The sequence below is a fragment of the Equus asinus genome, chromosome 16 (genome assembly GCF_041296235.1).
Source record: "Equus asinus isolate D_3611 breed Donkey chromosome 16, EquAss-T2T_v2, whole genome shotgun sequence".
NCBI lineage: Eukaryota > Metazoa > Chordata > Mammalia > Perissodactyla > Equidae > Equus > Equus asinus.
Window position 1 is genome coordinate 25,556,724 of NC_091805.1, and position 20,263 is coordinate 25,576,986.

Below are 20,263 nucleotides of genomic sequence, written 5' to 3' on the forward strand. Positions count from 1 at the left end.
TTTCTTCCCGTCTTTTTTGAACCTAGAGATGCCCTGTTTTATTTATCATCTTCAGAATTCTTTCTGATCAGGCACAGCTGGCTGCCACTCTAACCATGTTATAAACTAAATGTTTGTGTTCCCCCAAAATTCATGTGATGAAACCCTAACCCTCAATGTCCCATTGTGATGGTATTTGGAAGTGGGACTTACTGGGCTTCTGATATTTAAGTGCCAACACCAGGCATCCGTGTGTCAGGGCTCATCATTCCCAACACCATGAGGTTGTCTAGTTCTGCAATGGCACACTGTCCCTTCCACTCTTGCCTACAGCAGAGAGGCCACCACTGCACTTTTAAGGACAATGGGATCCCTCTTACTGATGCATATTCTTAATGTGTGGTAATTTGGTTCTAACAACTTAAAAGTGTAATTCAAAGACAGGAAGTAGAGGCTCCTCCAGCTGAGATTTCAAAGGGCAATGGGAAAGTTTTGAAGTAAATATAAGTGATTAAAAATCAAGGCCAAAATGAAAAAATTGGAATGAAAATTTTATGCTTTCTAGTATTCTGATGTAAGCCTTAGACCCAGCATTAACCAAGCTGTCATTTCTAGAAGCGACGAGCAATGTAATCATCTAACAGTGAATTTCACATTCCTTTTATTATTATCATTATTGGCATTATACTTTACATCTTCTTTGTTATTTATTTATGAAATAGTAACATAAGCTTTTTTCATAAAATTCAAAAGATAGAATATATAATGAAAAACATGTCCTCCCCCCCACCCCTGATGCTACTCAGTTCTCCCCTGACAAAAACAATGTTACTAGCATCTAATGGATCATTCCAGACGTATTCTATGTGTACACATGTAAGACTGCACATAATAATTACATTTTTTTTTACGGTGAACACATTATACACCCTCTTTTGTACTTCACTTTTTCCGATTTAAAATATAATTTCAAGATCGTTCTACATTTGTAAAATGGAGCTCCACTGTCAATTTACTTGCTGGCTACATAGTCTTCCAGTATATGGATATGTTAAATTCATATTACCAATTTATATAAATGGATATTTAAGTACTTTCCAATCTTTCATCGTTTAAAGCAATGCCTGAACTTTTTGTATACATATGATTGTGCGTATGTGTATTGCCTAAGGTGAACCTGCTATATCAAAGTGTACATGCCTTTATTCTATGTAACATGGGCCAGGCACTGATACCCTCTAATAGCCACTTTTTTAAAACTTTGCTGAATGAAAGTGAAAAACATACAATCAAAATAAACCAGTGCATATACCCACATTCTATAATTTCTTCAAAAGGAAAGTTAATTCTTTTTAAATAGTGAGCCTACGCCTTTCACAAGATTACCAAGAAGTTTGGCAGGAGCAGATAATACTGAAGTGACCTCATTGCCAAATCTGTCCAAGATTTGTGCGACCCAGGGAGTATCATCATTTTTAGAAGTATCAATCATATTTTTCAAGCCATTTATCTCTGCATTCATCTCATCAGCTTTCTTTCTAAATCCTTCATTAAGGAGATCTCTTTGGACCTAAAAAAAAAAAAAGTGAGGAGGGAAGTAAAATTTTTAAAATCCATATTTTTTCAAGAATTACATCTGTATTTAAGAGCTTTGTCAAACTCTCTTTGTTTTATCCTAAAATTACTCTCTCTTACTCAGACATGAAAGGAGGATTTTGAAACTAGGAATACTCCTGGTTTGGACCTCAACATTGAGAGGAAGCAGAGTTTAAAGACTTCCTAATATTTACACACCATTAGGGTTTTTCTAGGATGCTAAGGCTGACATGAGGACAAATGTATTAGGTTCCAGTCAAAAAATGCCAATTAAGAGGTAGCATTGGTCAGATTGCACCAATTCTCAGTCCCACTTGGGATAGTACAGTCATCCAAATTGTAGGAATAACGGGAACTTATGAGCTGTTCCAGAAATCTGTATAAACATGTCCAGACGGATACTGAGAAAATTCCTCCTATGCCATATGATCAAGTGAGTAGATTGTCTACCTCTGGAGACAATGCAGCAAGTTTAGAAGCTGTCTCTTCCCCGTGTTTTAAGTCTGGACATCTCTGATAGTTTTATGTCAGCATAGATCTACCTCAGCATCTTTGGGTGGTGGTAGGGTTCCTAATAATTGGCAGTGGTCTTGGTAAAGCAAACCAGTTGCTGCTCATGTTAAATACATATGGTTGGGATATCTGTTTCATCAGGCCTCGTGAGATTATTCTAAAATCCCCCAAAACTGCAGCTCAAACCCCATTTACATTGGAGCGGCCAATGCTTGTCCTGAAATCTCCAGAGTCTATGTAAAATGGAGATTTCAAAATCTTCTTTAAAAAATGAAAAAAAGGAGAATTCAAAGGATTCGGAGTTTTAATAAATCACAAGCAGTAAAGGGCAATGATGCTTCCTTCCACGTCTTGCTGTGACCTGCACCCAAACCTTTCCGGGGTAGCACACTGATGACCATCCAGCACTCCTGAGGCCATGGCTGTACTTACCTTCAGTTTATGCTCCAATATCATATTCTGCTCTCTCAGTAGGTTTTCTCTTTCCCACGCCAGCTTCTTTTCCAATTGATCTATGTTTTCCTGGAGACTCTTCTTTTGCGCCTCCATCTGCTGCTGCTGCTCCTGTAGTCTCTGTCTTAGCATCTCCTGTTCCTTCTCAGCTGCCTCCTTCTTGGCCCGCTCCACTGCCCCAGGAAGGTTTGAGAGAAGGAAGAAAATTAAGTGAGGACTGGTCTCTACCCTCCTGAGTTCAGAGAGAGAACCAAATTTGAAAGAGGAGGGGGGAAACCTCAGAATTTCCCTGTGTCCACACCACATTTCAGAATGAGAAAGGCCCTGTCTGCCTGATGTGCACCCACAACGCTCCTTGTTGTTTTCAGATTTAGGAGTTTGTTCCACAGAAGGACAGGAAGCACCTGGTTTCAGGAAAGCTTTGCTCTCACACCTGTCAAACGACACTGCAGGAACTGACCCTCCCTGTTGTGAGTTAAGCCCTGCCACATACCTGCTGCAGCCTTCTCTCCTTCAGTGAGAGCTTTATCTGCCTGCAGGATGGAGTTCTCTATTGCTGCCTGCGACTGCAGGAATCTCTGGAGGACCTCGTTCGCCTGAGGAACCAAGAAGAGGCAAAGAACTTAGATTTCCACTGGGGAGATTAACGCTGCAAAAACAAGTATGTCCATGTAATTTTAGCTTCATGCTTAAAATTCTACAGTGGCTCCCTCCCCAGAGCCCAGGCTCCTTAGATTGACCGGATTCTCCAAATCTCCTGCTTCCTGTCTCCCTCCAGCCTCTCAGCCAGTCTGCTTCATTCTACCCACTCTGGGTCCCAGCCCGTCAGAATTACGTTCAGTTCTACAAACACACCATCTCTGGTGCTTTTATAGTTTTCCTTCCCAATGAGAAATTTTGCTTTTAATCTGTGCTGCTTCTCTCCTCTGCCACTTGATGGCTATTACTTAAGGCAAGTTATTTTAACTTGTCTGGGACTCTCAGTTCAGATCTGTAAAATGTTGACAATAAGTGTAGATACTTCTTAATGCTATTTGAAGGATTAAATTAAGAAGTCTAGGAAAAGAGCTTATACTATGCCTGCAGGTAATAGCAGTTCAATACATATTCATTGCATTATTGTCATTAATTTTTTTATCATTATTACATGTTACTACCACCTATGTAGCCCATTTCTGCAGGTTCATAAGTGTTATCACCCTGTGTGCAACTGTCTATGTATTTGACTTCATTCTCACTTTTGATCAGCCTTGAGTGCAAAGACTCTGACTTTAATTGTAACTTGTCAGCACTTGGCACATTGAATGCCATGTTGTCGTAAGAAGAAATGAATAATTTCTATTCTGTTTTCAATAGATTTCAGATATCCGTACTCACTTTTGGGAAATGAACATTTCTAGTCTCCTCAGGAATAAATAGCGAATAGTGGACCTTAAAAGCTACAGCTGTCATGATATCCCCAAGCTCTCTTATTACCCACAACTGGGGCTGTGCTCTCGGGTTGACAGGAGACTCCCTTGACCCTATTCTGCAGGTTCCCGATGCTCCCCTTCTTCCTCACCTTCACTCCTTTCCTGGGCACTCGCCAGTAATCCCGTTCAATCCTTTCTTTTGCTTCCATGTAGAGCTTGTGCCCTCCAGGAACAGAGAAAGTCCCTGCTGAAATGCTTTCCATTAGGACCGTTGAAAGCTGATCAAGTTTAGCCTGGCAGTAGTTAACAGATTCCTCTTCATTCTGCAGTATGAAATCCTCCTTCTTATCCTTTATGATTTCCTGCAAGGGAAATGTGGAGGGATGTCACCAGAAGAAAGGTACCGAAGAGATAAAATTCCAAAGAATCTGGGAGAAGGATTGGTCTAACTGTAGTCCTCATGAGAAAAGCATTCTGTTGGAGAAGGACATGGAATAAAACAAGAATCACGAGGCTTGATTTACTCACAACCTTGAAAACTCTCTGCAAGACTATGGGGAAGCTTCTTAACCTCCCTGCGTCTCCAGTTCTGCGTATGAAATGTTGGCGTTGCATTACCTAATCTCTATGGTTCCTTGCAGCTGTAGCGTTCAGTGATTCTAACTACAATGATACAACAAGGAGCAATATAAGGTGAAAATGGCCTAGATTGAGGGTCCCATAAGAGAAATTTTGGTTCCCAGGAATGCAAGAGTGTTCTCAGAAAAAACAACCACCTCAGGAATGACTTTTGGGTGTTCTGGGCAGGCGTGGAATCCACAGAAATATTCACTTCAGGAGGCTATCTATACTGATTTTGCTTCCTTGCATCACACAGATTTCTAGACAAAATATCTGAGGTTTGGGAGGAGAAAAATGTAATCCTTTGAAACTCTATCCCCTATAAGAATCCAGACTACTTTATCCTTGAGTAAGAGACAAGCTACAGGGTCAATAAAGGCACTTCTAGGCTTCATTCTTCAAGGGGGAGGGTCACAAAGAGTAAATACTAAGACAAATTACCACAAGGTTCTTTTGGAACTCTTGATTTTCATCCTTGAAGGAGTGCTCCATGAAAACTGCAATGGCCTCTCTCTCACAGGCTGTGTGCACGTCCAGCAGCTCCTGGAGTGTGTCTGTGGGCAACTTCAATTTCTGGGCCATCTGCTCACTATAATGGTCTGCTGCCTTCTGCATGGCCACTGAGTTCTCAAGTTGGGCCAGAGTTCTCACTGCATTCTCCAAACAAGGCACTGCTCCAGTATTGATGGTATCCACATAGGTCACCACCAGAGTCCTCAGCCCTGAATAAGCCACAAAATTGAAGGGATAAGTACCAAGTCGTCACTCAACAGGATCCAAGGTTCTGAGAGTACATTTCTAAAGTCACACACACGCCCCCACCTCCTTCTACTATTATCACTTCCGTTTTCCTACTGACTTTTCATTCTTATGGTTCTCAGACCACAGGGCTAAAAAATTAAAAATCTACCTTTATCTAATATACAAAGTGGTATCTGGAAAACATAGTTTCCCATTAACAAAATTAAAGAAAACATAGATTGCATAGGTAGACAGATGAGGCAGAGTAAATCAGATTTATACTTATTTCTAATTCTGATGCTTTGAATGGATTTTCAGGGATTTATGGGCTAATCTTTATTTTGAGACTACCCTAAACTCCAAAAATATCTTTCATATTCTCCTTGCAAAGAACACTTATCATATAGGATGTCCCCTGAGAAAATAGTATATTCTGTTTTCACACCCAGTTAGTGGTTTTATTTTCAGTGGAGAAATTCTTCAGATAAGTGGAAGCCACCGATATCAGTGACAAAGTTTGCAACTTTGAAGAAGGATTTGTAAACCCCCAAAAGTGAAATAACTATAGAATATACATATTTTTTTCTTGCAGTATGGATATGTGTATACTCAGAATTCCATATAGAATCAAACAAAAATTTTGGAAAACACATCGTATAATATATTCACCATATGTTTGGCCCTACAAAAATGCGAAAAGGAGACTCACGATTCCCAGTGACCATGATTCCCTCTCTAAGAGTCTTAGGTCTTGCATGGGTGAAGATGTAAGAACAGAACTTGTTTATTTGTTCTTGGAATTTAGAATCCAGTTCGTTTTCAGACACATTCTCAATGTCAGCTAGGAGTGCTTTGTCGTTTATTGGCCGGTCAAATACAAAACATTTCCGTTTTGGAAAGAATAGCCTGATGCACTCTCTGGGTAGATTGGACGCTTGGACTTTGGGATTCTTGCCTGTAGTATAGAACAAGACAGAGATTACAGTGAGAAGAGTCTTGGGTCAAGGGAACTAAAGGTTTAAATAACAGAGATTTTTTAATCTTTGCCATCTTCTACTCTTCTAACTCCCTTAACGTAGACATTCAATAATTCTTTGCACAGCAGACTTATACAATTCTGGAGAGGAATTTGGGGAGACACCTGATCCACGCAAAAGAACCAATGGCTGGTGTCCCCAGACTTGAATATGGTAAAATAGTTGTCTATTAGATGTTTACTGAATAAATGGCTAAAAGGATGAAAGGTCAAATGTAACTTTTTAATCTACTTGATCCCATGTTGAAATTGAGCTGTGGGTCCAAAAAGAGGATCCACAAACAAGGGACAATGCATGATATTAAGAATATTAGGAATGAAACCCTGATTATTTAAAGAAAACTATTTTGATGCTAAAAATAACGTGTACAGTGTTAGCTACTTTTAGCAAAAACCTCTGAAGAGTAAATGTAACTAAAACGCAATTTTCAGATGTCACCACTAATCTGTAAACTCTTTGAGGTAAATGACTATATTTGATTTGACATTGTTGCTCTTCTGCCTAGCCAAATTCTCAATAAAAGTTTTGAGAAAGCATAGATAGAAACATGAAAGCAGGAATGAATAAATCAGAATTGATGTTTCTCTCAAGGTTCATCAAATACACATCCATGTAAATATAACCCTTAAAATAATGTATCATTTTGAAATTATAGCATGGGTAAATATGTGGGAATTAAGAGAAAGCTATAATATTGAAAGTAAAATGAATGTTCTGATAATTATCGGGAATATTGCAAAGGCGCAGATTGAAAAGACACATACTTCTTCAGGTTTATTTAGAACACTGTCATTTTTGTAGATGATATCTCCATGCAGGCATTAGAAAGTTATATCCCTATTTTGGAAGAATAGTACCTAACTGCATGAAAGATATTTTTTTCTTTTGATAAGCTTTTCATTATAATTTCATGTCTAGCAAGTTGTTGTTTTCCTCAACATAGAAAAGCAGAAGCCAAGTTAGGGAGTACAAGTGTCTTGCCTTTAGAAAGTTTTAGCACCCATTGTAATCCGGATGCTAAGTTACCTATTGTGAGCAGGAGAAATTGGTTTTGAATCATTTTACTCTACTTTAGGCTCTAATTTTCTTAAGTGAACTTAAACTCCTGTCTCTAGAGCTTTTCAACCCACCTTCCAGTCACCATTTCTACAGATTTTGACCTAGTCTCAAATACAAATGCAACCCCAAAGATGATGGCCAGTATTTAGGACATCCCACCCTTTATTGGACTATCAATTGCCCAGCCCATCCTCTGATACCTGGAATCAGCTTCAAGGCATTCTCCAAGTACTCATCTTCTGTGATAGGGTGACCGTCTAACTTCAGCTCCAGGGTGAAATCCCGTACAGTCCAGATAAAGTCTGGAAAGAAACTCACAAACTCTGTGGAATCTTGTACTTCATCAGGTCTTGGGGAAGACTTTGCCCTGATGAGCTCTGTGAGCTCTGTCACATAACTAGGATGTAGTTAAGGAAAAGAAACTCCCTGCCTACAATTCCCACATTTCTCTAATAAAAAATTATTATAAACACTCTCTTTTGCCCTGGGTCCCTTCTACTCCACCAAAGCCAACTAAGTGACAGGGGAAAAGAAACTGACTCCATCTCCGTTCCCATAATCTCAATGAAACTGGGTGTTTGGCTTCCTGGCAGGATACTGCAGCTGCTCGAGGGCCTGGTGGTTGATGGTGCTCATACTGTTGTAGACAAAGCTGCTGCACAGAAGCACAGCCAGGGCGAAGATCCACGAGTCATTCTTAGGGTCGCCCTAGAAAGCACATTTGAGCAAGAGATTTAGGAGTTTACTCTTTATCACTTCATTCAGACACTTATTCTATCAGTTTTTCCTTTATTATTTCACTTAACATACTCACCAAGCAAAGAAATATTTGAAGACAGACATAAATGCAGATATCAGCTCTGACAATTACAAAGACATTTCTTGTGATTGTTATTTTTTCATATATAAAAAAATTCTAATCTTCATAGGGCCTTCTCTTTCCTTAATTGGATAGAGGAGAATAGTATAGAAAAACTAGTACCATACCTGGGGTGTAATTACCTATTTAATGATGAGTGTAAGCACTTATTCATTCTTCACATCTTTATTAATCATAGGCCATATAAAATATACTATAGTTGGCATAACTGAGTATTCAAATTATAGCCAATCAATAAGTATTCATAGGAAGCTACTAAATGTTTCCCACTGTTCTTAGATTTAAAAAAGCAAAGTTAAAAATGACAGCTGTCTGGGGCCGGCCCCGTAACTGAGTGGTTAACTTTGAGAGCTCCGCCTGGGCGGCCCAGGGTTTCGCCGGTTCAGATCCTGGGCATGGACATGGCACCACTCATCAGGCCATGCTGAGGCAGCGTCCCACGTGCCACAACTAGAAGGACCCACAACTAAAAATATACAACTATGTACTGGAGGGCTTTGGGGAGAAAAAGGAAAAATAAAATCTTAAAAAAAGACAGCTGTTACTTTCAAGATGAGTATTTCAAAGCAATGACAAACATCCACAACCATGATTGCAACAAAGATGACATTATCTATAAAGAGTTTACATCTTAGTAATGTATATAAGCAGTGTAACATTTAGTTATAGTATTAAATGAAAATTTTATAAGTCTATCAAGGAAGAACAGAGCTATGAAAGTTGGTCTTGAGCTGAGTGTTAAAGAATTAGTTGAATGTGAGCCTGACAGACCCACAGAAGCAAAATTAGAGATGGTAGCATACAAGAGTCTTTGCAATAAAAATAGAGTTATTAGATTTGACTGGAGCAGAGGGTAGGTGCAGAAGTGAAGTCTGGGTGGTAACCTCTAGCGCAGCCTGATGAACAGCCCTAAAGGCCAGGCTCATTTGTTTGTGCAAATTACATCATTGTTTATACAACAGCACAATCCAGAAATTATTTCTACTATAAAAAGTGTGTAAAGCTGTTCCTTAGAGTAAATCTAAAAACTTGGATTTGTGTTTAGAACACTCCAACTTGGAGTTTGGAGGAAAAATAGTCTATTCCTTAATTTCCCCAAACCTCAATTTTTTAAAGTAATCAATTAGGAGAAGAAGTGGCACTTATGACAAACAATAAATTATTTAGACAAGACTATATCATTGTTTGGTATACAGCTTTAAAAATAAACACAATTTGTAACTACTCTTTGGGAAGAAATGAAGAGCTACAGAAATTTGGGATACAATTTCCAAATAAGTCTGAAAGTAGGTGAAAAAAGGAGAATTCATTTATTTCAACCATTAGTGGAAAGCTAAAATACCAAAAATCCATCTTAAAATGTTTCTTGTAGGACAAAGACATGTGCTTTTCTAGAACTAGTACATTCAGAGGTGTCTCAAAGCCTTCCAGAATGCTCTGTGGATGGTTGATGAGCTTCAGCATAAGAAATGTAAACCCAAATCTTAACTCCCACCCTCAAATACACACTTCATCTGATAGCTCAGAAGGTGAATCAGAAATATTTCCTCACCCATGGCTGGAGTTGATGTTTCTCCTCGCTCCTACCAAGGCGCCTTATGCTTAACTGTACGTGGTAAAAACTGTGATGTACTGCCTGGATCACCTTTCAAGATTGAAGGGCTTGTTTCTCCAGTTGTTGGGAGTGCTGATGGAAGACAGCCCTAGGGGATCATCCCTCTTAATTGGAAAGGCTTCCAGAGCAGCCTTTCAATGATATATCAGCATGTTTGTCCCAACTCAGGGTAACTCAAAAGGGCCTCTCCAGCCACAGAGCGCCCATGTAAATGACAGACGTCAAGGATTGCAGTGCAGTGCAACTTCTTCCTCTCTGCAACCTGCTTTTTTTCCCAATCACTCTTTATTAAATCTCACTACACGTGTATGGTCTTCTTAACTGGACTGAAGACTCTTTGAGAGCAGGACCTTTACTCTGGTCACTAACATCTAGAGTACTAAGCTCAGAGGCCTGGAACTCAGCTGTTCAATAACTATTTATTAAAATGAGTCAAATTATTCACACAGTACAAAGAAACAAAAGACTTTATCTAATATGCCATGGTATCTTATCTTACCTAGAAGTGAGACTCAAACAAATCAAAAGTGTGTCTCATTTACTGTAGTTGAATTTCTAGCTTTTACAAACAGATCACAGCAGTTAAATTACAAAGGATCATGAAGAGATAAGGAGACAATCTAGAATAAAAAGGATCTGTCTGTGATTCTCTGCTTTACCTTTTCCACATCCCCCAGGCCCTCTGTGTCCAGAAGAACCAGGGTGTGGTTCAGCTTGGAGGGGTGAGGCACACACCACATCCAGATGCCCTTGGTTTCAGACTGCACAGTAGAGCCCAGAGGGAAACCTGCAAGGGAACAGGAGAAAGCAACATACAGTGACAGCAGATGATCTAAGCAGTCAAGGGGCTACAAAGTCAGATGTGATGGAATGTAAGTAGCCCAGCATACAATATGATGCTTTCTCTAATTTCTTCAAGAATGTCCTACTTTGTGTGTCACCTACTTCAAGAAAGAAGGGATGTTAACAGTTAGAATGATGCCAAGCAAGGGCCCAAGATGGATACAAAGAGGAACCATAGGTCACTGATAACCATAACAAGAGCATATCAAAAGAATGGTGAGGTTCAAAGAAAGAAGTGAATTGAAGAGAGACATGGAAAGGGACAAGTGGAAAAACAAAATTGAAGTCCTGTTTTTTGCCAAACAAAGAAAAAAATGAGGGAGGGTAACCAAGGAAGTGAAATCCAGGAAAGATTTTTATGATGATAGATATTCAAACATTTTATATGTTGATGAGAATAGAAAAAAATAAATGTGTTTTGAGAAGAGGAGATGCAATTGCAAGAGCCCAGTGCTTGAGCAGGTAAAATAAGCTAGGATCCTGAGCATTAGGAGGAAAGATTTTCCTTAACAGGAGTAATATGAAGAATTACAGTAAAGTAGTAATTTAGAGGTGAGAACTAATTAGAAGTTTGGTTTATTGAGAGGAGTTTGGTTCTCCCATCATGGGATCAGGGAAGAACATTAACAAGGGGGGATATAACTAGAGTCAAGAAATTTGTTCCTGACCCAGTGCAACACTCACCGTGGTTCTGTCCTGCAAGACGGTTCATCAAGTAGGATTTGCCTGTACGATACAGTCCTACAATGGCCACCACCACCACTGGTTGAGAAATCTTGCCAAGAATCTCTATAGCTTTCTGGTTCACTGACAGCTGTTCATTGTTGTTTTCCACCAGACAAATGGGGGCCATCATGTTGGGTCCAGATGCCATGGCAACCTACCAACCTAGAGGAGCCTCCCTGTAGAAATAAGATTACAAAGTCATTCTCTGACCCAGAGTTACTCAAAGCACCTATCAACCTAGAACCGGGTGGGACTTCTGTACCTTCTAGGAGACAAAATGTAAGCTAGAATTAGCATAATGCAGAGGGCTTCTTTCATCATTCCCTCAAGGGTCTGATGATGTTAGTGATGAAACATAGAGTATTATCATTCTCAAAAGTTTTACTTCAATAGTAATAATAGTAATAAACTTTACCTCAAGTAATTGTTCAGGTACTGGAACAAATACCTCAAATAATCATTATTACATACTGAGGGCCTGCGATATATGAAGCCTTATGATACACACTTTACATTTCCACCTGCACTGATACTTACAAGAACCTGCAAGTTAGAAATTACTATACGCACTTTGCAAATAAGATAAATCAATCTCACACAGGCTGAGTGAATAAGTCATAGAGCCAGGATTAAAAACCTAGACAAGTTAGCAAAATGGCAGACTAGAAAGCTTTAAGCTCTTGTTTCCCCAAGGAGACATCAAAAGCAACCAAAATATTGGCTAGAATAACCCTACAGTAGTTCTATAAAACACTCAAAGGTCTAAAACAACCAAGCAAACACCCATTCAAGAAAAAGCCACATTCAGGGCCGACCCTGTGGCCGAGTGGTTAGGTTGGTGGGTTCTGCCGTGGTGGCCCAGTGTTTCGCCAGTTTGGATCCTGGGTGAAGACATGGCACCGCTCATCAAGCCATGCTGAGGCGGCATTCCACATGCCACAACTAGAAAGACCCACAACTGAAAATACACAACTTTGTACCGGGGCTCTTGGGAGAAAAAGGAAAAGTAAAAAAAAATTTAAAAATTAAAAAAAAAGAAAAAGCCACATTCAAAATGGTACAAAATTCTGTGGTGTTTCTGCTTGTTCCTGGCCCACATACTCCCCAGTGTGGTGTGGTCTTTGTCTGGAGTAGATGGCAACCCTGTTCCTAATTCCCTCCCTTGATCCAGAGGGAATAGAGCAGACCTTATTTACAATGTTCTATTCTGTCTGGGGCCTACCTCTTCATACCTCACATGGATCTCAAGCAGGGGTTGGGGAGGGTAGGTAGTGGCATAACTTGAATATCAGGTGGAAAGAAGCACTGGGCATTGCTCAGGAAAACTACAGAGAGATGGATCCACTGATGCTTAGGGCAAGAGAATACCAGTGAAGACAAAACAGATCATCTACTGCAGAAGCCCAGTTTCAAATTTCCTCCTTCAAACTGGATGGAGCAGAGAAGACTTTGTTTACAAAGTTCTAAACTGTCATGAGCTGCCTAAGGGACGGGTCTCTGTTTTACCTAATTTGGACCTCAGGCAGGAAAAAGCAGTGGGCATTGCCTGGTAAAGCTGCGGGGAGACTGACCTGTAGATGCCTGCAGCAAGATATTATGGTTGTTTGATATTGTGATTTATCTTAAAAAATACACATATGTTGCCTTTGTTCCTGTTGCTGGCACACAGCTCCTGAAACACTTCTAGTTTCCAAAGTGGTGACAGTGCAGTTAAAGACATGAATCAACAAATGCAAGAAGCTCAACAAACTCTAAGTAGGGTAAATTTCTAGAGACCCATGCTGAGACATGTCACTGTCAAAAGGCAAAGAGAGAATCTTGAAAGCAACAAGAAAGAAGTGACTCATCACATGCAATAGGATTATCAGCCAATTTATCAGCAAAAACCTTGGAGGCCAGAAGGCAGTGGAATGGTGTATTTAAAATGCTGAAAGGAGGGGAAAGCATGTCATAGAATACCATCTCCACAAAAACCGCCCTTCAAAAATGAGGTAGAGATTAAGACATTCCCAGATAAACGAAGGTTGAGAGCATGTATATGGGAAAAGAGAAAAAAAACACACACAGTGCCAGGGAAGATGCATGCTCAGAAAACACCTGAAAAGACTTTAAGTTTTCTCCTTAGGTTAAGCCCAAGGCTCAAAACAAAGGCCCAGCTAATTAGTAAAAGTCTTCCTTGGCAGAAAGCCATTTGCAAAGAATGGAAAAGATTACATAAAAACTATCAGAACAAATAAGAAAATCCAGGAATGTTGCAGAACACAAAATAAAGAAACAATATTAACAATATTGCAATATTAACAATATTAACAACAAAAAAACAAAAACTGAAAAGGAAGAATTGAAACTCTCACTGTTTGCAGACGACATAGTTCTATATATTTGAAACCCTAAAGAATCCAAAAAAATCATTAGAAATAATCAACAACTACAGCAAAGTTGCAGAGCACAAAATCACCTACAAAAATCAGTTGCATTTCTATACACTAATAATGAACTAGCAGAAAGAGAACTCAAGAATAAAATCCTGTTGACAATCACTGCAAAAAGAATGAAATATCTACGAATAAATTTAACCAAGGAGGTAAAAGACCCGCATAATGCAAACTATAAGACATTATTGAAAGAAATTGAAGAAATAAAGTAATGGAAAGATATTCCATGCTCATGGATTGGAAGACTAAGCATAGTTAAAATGTTTATAATACTTAAAGAAATCTACAGATTCAATGCAATTCCAATCAGAATCCCAATGACTTTCTTCACAGAAATAGAACAAAGAATCCTAAAATTTATATGGAACAACAAAAGACCCCAAATAGCCACGTAACCTGAGAAAAAAGAACAAAGCTGGAGGCATCACAATCCCTGACTTCAAATATGCTACCAGCAATAGTAGTCAAGGAAAAACAAAATTGAAACCATATTTTTCCCAAACAAAAAAAAAATGAGGGAGGGTAACCAAGGAAGTGAAATCCAGGAAAGATTTTTATGATGATAGATATTCAAACATTTTATACGTTGATGAGAATAGAAAAACAATGTGTTTTGAGAAGAGGAGATGCAATTGCAAGAGCCCAGTGCTTGAGCAGGTAAAATAAGCTAGGATCCTGAGCATTAGTAGGAAAGATTTTCCTTAACAGGAGTAATATAAAGAATTGCAGTAAAGTAGTAACTTAGAGGTGAGAATTAATTAGAAGTTTGGTTTATTGAGAGGAGTTTGGTTCTCCCATCATGGGATCAGGGAAGAACATTAACAAGCTGCTGCTGGTCCAAATGGAGAAGCTGAGATTCCCCAGAACTAAAGCCAGCCACAGACCCCTGCAGGCCAGACAATAGGCAACATGCCCTTCCAGCCCATTCCTCAGCTGTCACTTTGAATCAGAAATCAGGAGTTGAGTCCAAGACAAAGCTGACTGTAAAAGAAGATGGACGTACCTGCTCCACAGCACCACGGGTCCGAGGCAGTTCTGAGTTGCCTCTCACTCCTTGCTCTCTTGCTCCTACCACCTCTATCCCTCCCTTATAAAAGCTAAAACAGACTGAGGAAGTGAGTAATTTCTACAGAAAATGGTACGATAAAACTGAACTTGAAAGTAAAAGTACTTCATAGTATTTTTAGTTAGCAGAAGTGTACTAAACCAGCAGTTTAAAGCGTGAATATGGGTGTTTGGTGCAGGGTGAGAGGAAGTTGCACAAGTCAGCTGTTACTCAACAGTTGCAGCATAGGAAACACATTCCAGTGGCTTTCCTTGGTCCTCCCATCTTGGAAGGCTTCACGGCTTCTCTTCTTGATACATCTGTCCTAGTTGGCTGAAGTGTCCTTGGCACAAAATAACCGGAAAACCCATGGCACAAATGTAAGGGAAGCTCTATAAACCAAGAATATTTCAAGCATTTTTCTCTTAGTAGGATTCCTGGGTACTTTTGTTAGTGCAAAGCTTTTACCATTTTAAATATGTTCCCTGATATATATATATATATATATAAAATATATTATATATGTAATATTATATTATATATATATGTGTGTGTTTAAACAAGCATACTTTACAATAAATAATTAGCTAAAGATAAGTTAATTAAAGATAAATTAACTAAAGATAAGTGAAGATAAAAATGAATAACCCTTAACTGCATTATGCAAAGATGCTCACTATGGACACCTTGCACGGCATTCTTGTACTTCCCCAACACACAGACCATCTCCGACCGTAGGTACCCCCTTTAGAAATTTAGCCAATTGGCCCAGTTTGAAAGGAATTTATTCAATTGGCTAAGAAAGTGACTGGGTGTGCACGTTTGTTGTGAGGAAAGAAATGGAGCAAGTGTGTAATAGGAAAAGGAGAGGTGCAGCAGAGAGAGGCCTGAGGAAGCTGGGCTGTGTGAGGATGAAGCGAGTTCTCCTCCCACCTCTGCTCCTCCACTTACCACACCATCCTCCTTGTCTGTGGAAACTTTTTCATAAAGGGCCGGAGAGTAAATATTTCAGGATTTTCAGGCCACAGGATCTCTGTCACAACTATTAGTAATAGCATCCACAAACAATAGGGAAACCAATGTCTGTGGCTGCATTCCAATAAGACTTCATTTACAAAAGCTGACAATGGGACAGAGGTGGCCATGGGCCATAGTTTGCTCACCTCTGGTTTAAGTAAATGTGATGCTACTGGGCTGGCCCCGTGGCTGAGTGGTTAATTTCGCGCGCACTGCTGCAGGCAGCCCAGTGTTTCATTGGTTCGAATCCTGGGTGCAGACATGGCACCGCTCATCAAACCACGCTGAGGCAGCGTCCCACATGCCACAACTAGAAGGACCCACAACGAAGAATATACAACTATGTACTGGGGGGCTTTGGGGAGAAAAAGGAAAAAAATTAAATCTTTAAAAAAAAATGTGATGCTACTACATGCTAGGGGTTATCACCACCCCATGTATCATTGTTTTACAGGTCAATGGTCAATTCCAGAATCTCAATCTGAGTGTCTGCTTCTAGAGCCGTTTGGGTCAAACAATATATAAAAACCTTATTGTTGTGGTACATAGATGCGGGAAAGGAGTGTGTTTACTCCATCTGTCTGAGCATCATCCAAGTGAATTCCTGCCTAGGTGCCTGGGCCATGCATCCACATGTCTGCACAACTAATTGTCTAACTCCCAACAACATAGCACCACCAGTAGCTCCTAGATATGCCAAAGAGAAATAAGTGTTGATGGAGTATAGTCAGTGGGAATGAAGAAGAGGCTGGTTTGGTTGGAGGGGAGGGGATATTTGCTCAGGTATTCTGTGAGTGTGTGAGCAAGCCTAATATTTGGGTACATGGCAAGGTGATGTCAGCTAGACTGCATGAGCTGGGCATTGGTGAAGGTTATACAGACTTTTCAGGGGTATTTCCACCTGCGTGTGCTAGACATAGCCTTTCCATCCCAAGCACAGATTAAGGAGCAACACAGTTCCTTGTTCCTTATGAATGCAACACAAGGCTACACCTAAGATATAAAGGCCTGTAGGTACTGCCATCATGTGGTCAAATTCATAATATATCCAGTAATACGTGAATGAGTAAATTTTCCTGTGAAAAGTGCTTTATTGATATCACTATAGAATTTATAGAAATTTGATTATAATAGGATAGAAATCCACATATACAAATACATCATATGTTTGCAATGATCATTTTGCCTCTATATGTTTCCTAACATAAACATTGATACAACGTACTTTCTTTAAAGGTTAATTTCAATGATGAGAGAAGTAGTAAAGTCTTAAGCTCTTATAGAAAGAATGTGTTTCTACTTGGATTCTTCCTCCCAGGAAAAGAGACTTGAATACATGTAGTTTATTTGGGGAGTGATAACAGGAAGCCAGAGAAAGGGAGAAGGGGAAAAGGGAGAGTAAAACAGGGGAAACAGAAAATTCAAAAAGGTGAATTATTGAGTTGGTTACCATTGTGGGAAACTGGAGATCAATCCCAATAGGGAAAGTCAGAAGAACTATTTAGAACGCATGTCTGAATTATCTTCTGAAGGGCAATGTAGGGATTAATCCAACAACCCATATTTCCCATTGATTGAGACTTACCAAATGGCTCTTAAACCCCCCTAAACTTACACCCTGTGCTTGTGAAATAATGGGCTGCTTTTCACAGCTTGAAGAAAGCCTGAGAGAGGATAGGAGAAAGAGACTTGAGGTAGGACAGAGCAGTATGCTGACTGTCTACCATGACTGCACTGCTACAATGGGTTTAAAAATAGAAGCAAGAGACAAAATGAGCAGACAATAAGTATTGGAAGTAACTAAAGCCTCAGAATTGGGAAATATGGTGACCTAACCTGAATAATCTTTTCAGGCAAAGCCTTGTCCTGAAAACAATTTAAAATTCTAGATTAAGAAAAAGTTCAGGAAGTGATGTCAGGAACATGACACAGTGAGCTGTTTTCTTTATCTTCCCCCCCCCCCTTTGAACTACAACTAAATGGGCAATCATTGACCAATGGAGGAAACCCACACAGCATAACAGGACACCTGAGAGACCCACACAGCTATACATCTCAAGTTGGATGGACTGGCTCTCCAGGAAGTGGCGGAGATAGGTCAGAGCTCCCCTATCCTTCCCCAGCAGCCCTGTACACATTCACGAAATATTTCCTGGCTGGCATGAGTTCTCATAATACCACTGTACCCAGAAAGTGGTAACATGCTTGAAGTGACTGTAGGAAGAGTGACAGTATCCCTTAGCCCACTCATGATTACTTTCCCAGCAGGGGGAGATTCCACCATGCCCCTGTGTCCCCAAGGAGTGGCCCAGGCTTGGACCCAGGGAGAAGCCCACCCATCAAGCACAGCAGCTGGCATAACCCTAAGAAGAGGCAGCAGCAGATTGACATGTGCACCTGGACACTCTCCCAGCTTGTGCAAATGCCCATGGTACCCTGAAAACTTCCAGCAGATGGGGTGAGATCAGAATCACAGCTCCTGCTTCCCCCTAGCAGTAGCAGATAGAAGCTGCAACCTAATATTACCACAGATGCATTGACAAAAGATCGGTTTATCAAACACCATGAGAAACTACAGCAACAATTCAGACCAGAAGGAAAATAACAATTCTCTAAAAACAAACCCTGAAGGCACAGAAATTTATAATCTAAATGACAGAGAATTCAAAATAGCTGTCATGAAGAAACTCAACAAGTTACAAGAAAATTCAGAAAGACAGCTCAGTGAGCTCAGGAATAAAATTAATGAGACGAAGGAATACTTCACCAAAGAGATAGAAACTATTTTTTAAAAAACAAGGAGAAATTCTGGAAAAAAAACATAATTAATGAAATAAAAAAATAATCTAGAATCCTTAAAATAGTTCTGATGTTATGAAGGAAAGAATTAGTGACTTGAAGGATAGAAATACAGACATGCTACAGGTGGAGGAGGAGAGAGAATTAAGATTTTTTTTTTTTGAGGAAGATCAGCCCTGAGCTAACATCTGCTACCAATCCTCCTCTTTTTGCTAAGGAAGACTGGCCCTGAGCTAACATTTGTGCCCTTCTTCCTCTACTTTATATGTGGGATGCCTGCCACAGCATGGCTTGATGAGTGGTGCCATGTCCGCACCCAGGATCTGAACCAGCAGACCCCGGGCCACCAAAGTGGATGGTGCAAACTTAACTGTTGTGCCACTGGGCCAGCCCCTAAGATTTTTTTTTAAATGAAGGAATTCTTAGAGAAATATCTGACTCAATTAGAAAAAGTAACATAAGAATTATAGGTATTCCAAAGAGAGAACGGAGCAGAGAGCTTGCTCAAAGAAAATAGTACCTGAGAATTTCCCAAACCTGAGGAAAGAACCAGACTTACAAATACATGAAGCTAATAGTATGTCTAGTTACATCAATATTAAAAGATCTTCGCCAAGGTGTATAATAGTAAACTGACAAAAGTCAGTGAAAAAGAAAAAAAGGCAGAAGAAAATACTCTACAAAGGAACCCCTATCAGGCTTTCAGCATATTTCTTGGCTGAAACCTTACAGGCTAGGAGAGAATGGAATGATATAGTCAAAATACTGAAAGACAAAAACTTATAGCCAAGAATACCCTACATGGCAAAATTATCCTTTAGGTAAGATGGAGAAATAAAAGCTTTCCCAGATAAACAAAAGCTGAGGGAGTTCATTGCCACTAGACCTCCCTTTAAAAGAAGTGATTAAAGATGACCTCACACCTGAAACAAAAAGACAAGCTTTGAGAAAGGAGATAAAAAGACAAACAAAATCAGAAAATGGCAACTCTCTTTCAGAACAGGGAAGCAAATATTCAATTATAACTTAAAATAAAAAGGAAAGGAAAGCAACTAAAGTAACTAAAAACACTTCAACTTAGTAATAAACTCACAGCACAATACAGAATAATTTGTGACAACAATAACTCAGAAGGGGAAGTTGGGAGATGGAACCTCATCAGGCTCATGGAGATAAGAGACTATCAGACAATAGCTCTCTCATCTATGGGATCTTTTATACAAACCTCATGGTAACCACTAAAAAAAAAATCAGAGCAGAGCTATAATTCATAAATAAAAAGAAAACTGAAAAAACCATCACATAAACCACCAAATGAAATGGCTGTCAGAAATACAAAGGAAGAAAAGCAATGGAAATATAGAACATCCAGAAAACGAGAAATAAAATGTCAGTATTAAGCCCTCAGATATCTCTAAACACTCTAAAAGTCAATGGATTGAATCCTCCAATCAAAAGACAAAGAGTGGCTGGATGGATTACAAAACAAGAC

At 39.6% G+C, this 20,263-nt stretch overlaps 1 protein-coding gene across 1 annotated transcript; it reads right to left on the bottom strand.

Annotated features, from left to right (window-relative positions):
• Positions 1–623: 623 nt before the first annotated feature.
• On the bottom strand, positions 624–15,150 carry LOC106831574 (guanylate-binding protein 6). The gene is made up of 11 exons (XM_014841876.3): positions 14,914–15,150; positions 11,434–11,651; positions 10,566–10,693; positions 8,010–8,119; positions 7,612–7,808; positions 6,025–6,270; positions 5,016–5,296; positions 4,103–4,315; positions 3,035–3,137; positions 2,521–2,714; positions 624–1,549 (listed from the first exon to the last, which is right to left on the bottom strand). Exons 2-11 carry the CDS (start codon positions 11,621–11,623, stop codon positions 1,322–1,324), a joined length of 1,890 nt encoding a protein of 629 aa, XP_014697362.2. The 5' UTR covers positions 11,624–11,651; positions 14,914–15,150; the 3' UTR covers positions 624–1,321.
• Positions 15,151–20,263: the final 5,113 nt, after the last annotated feature.

Coding starts and splice junctions, on each gene's coding strand:
- LOC106831574 (XM_014841876.3), bottom strand. CDS start 11,623: ATGGCATCTGGACCCAACATGATGGCCCCCATTTGTCTGGTGGAAAAC. Junction 10,694..11,433: donor TCTTGCAGGACAGAACCACG/GTGAGTGTTGCA, acceptor GTTCCCTTGCAG/GTTTCCCTCTGGGCTCTACT. Junction 6,271..7,611: donor TGCCTTGAAGCTGATTCCAG/GTATCAGAGGAT, acceptor TCTATACTACAG/GCAAGAATCCCAAAGTCCAA.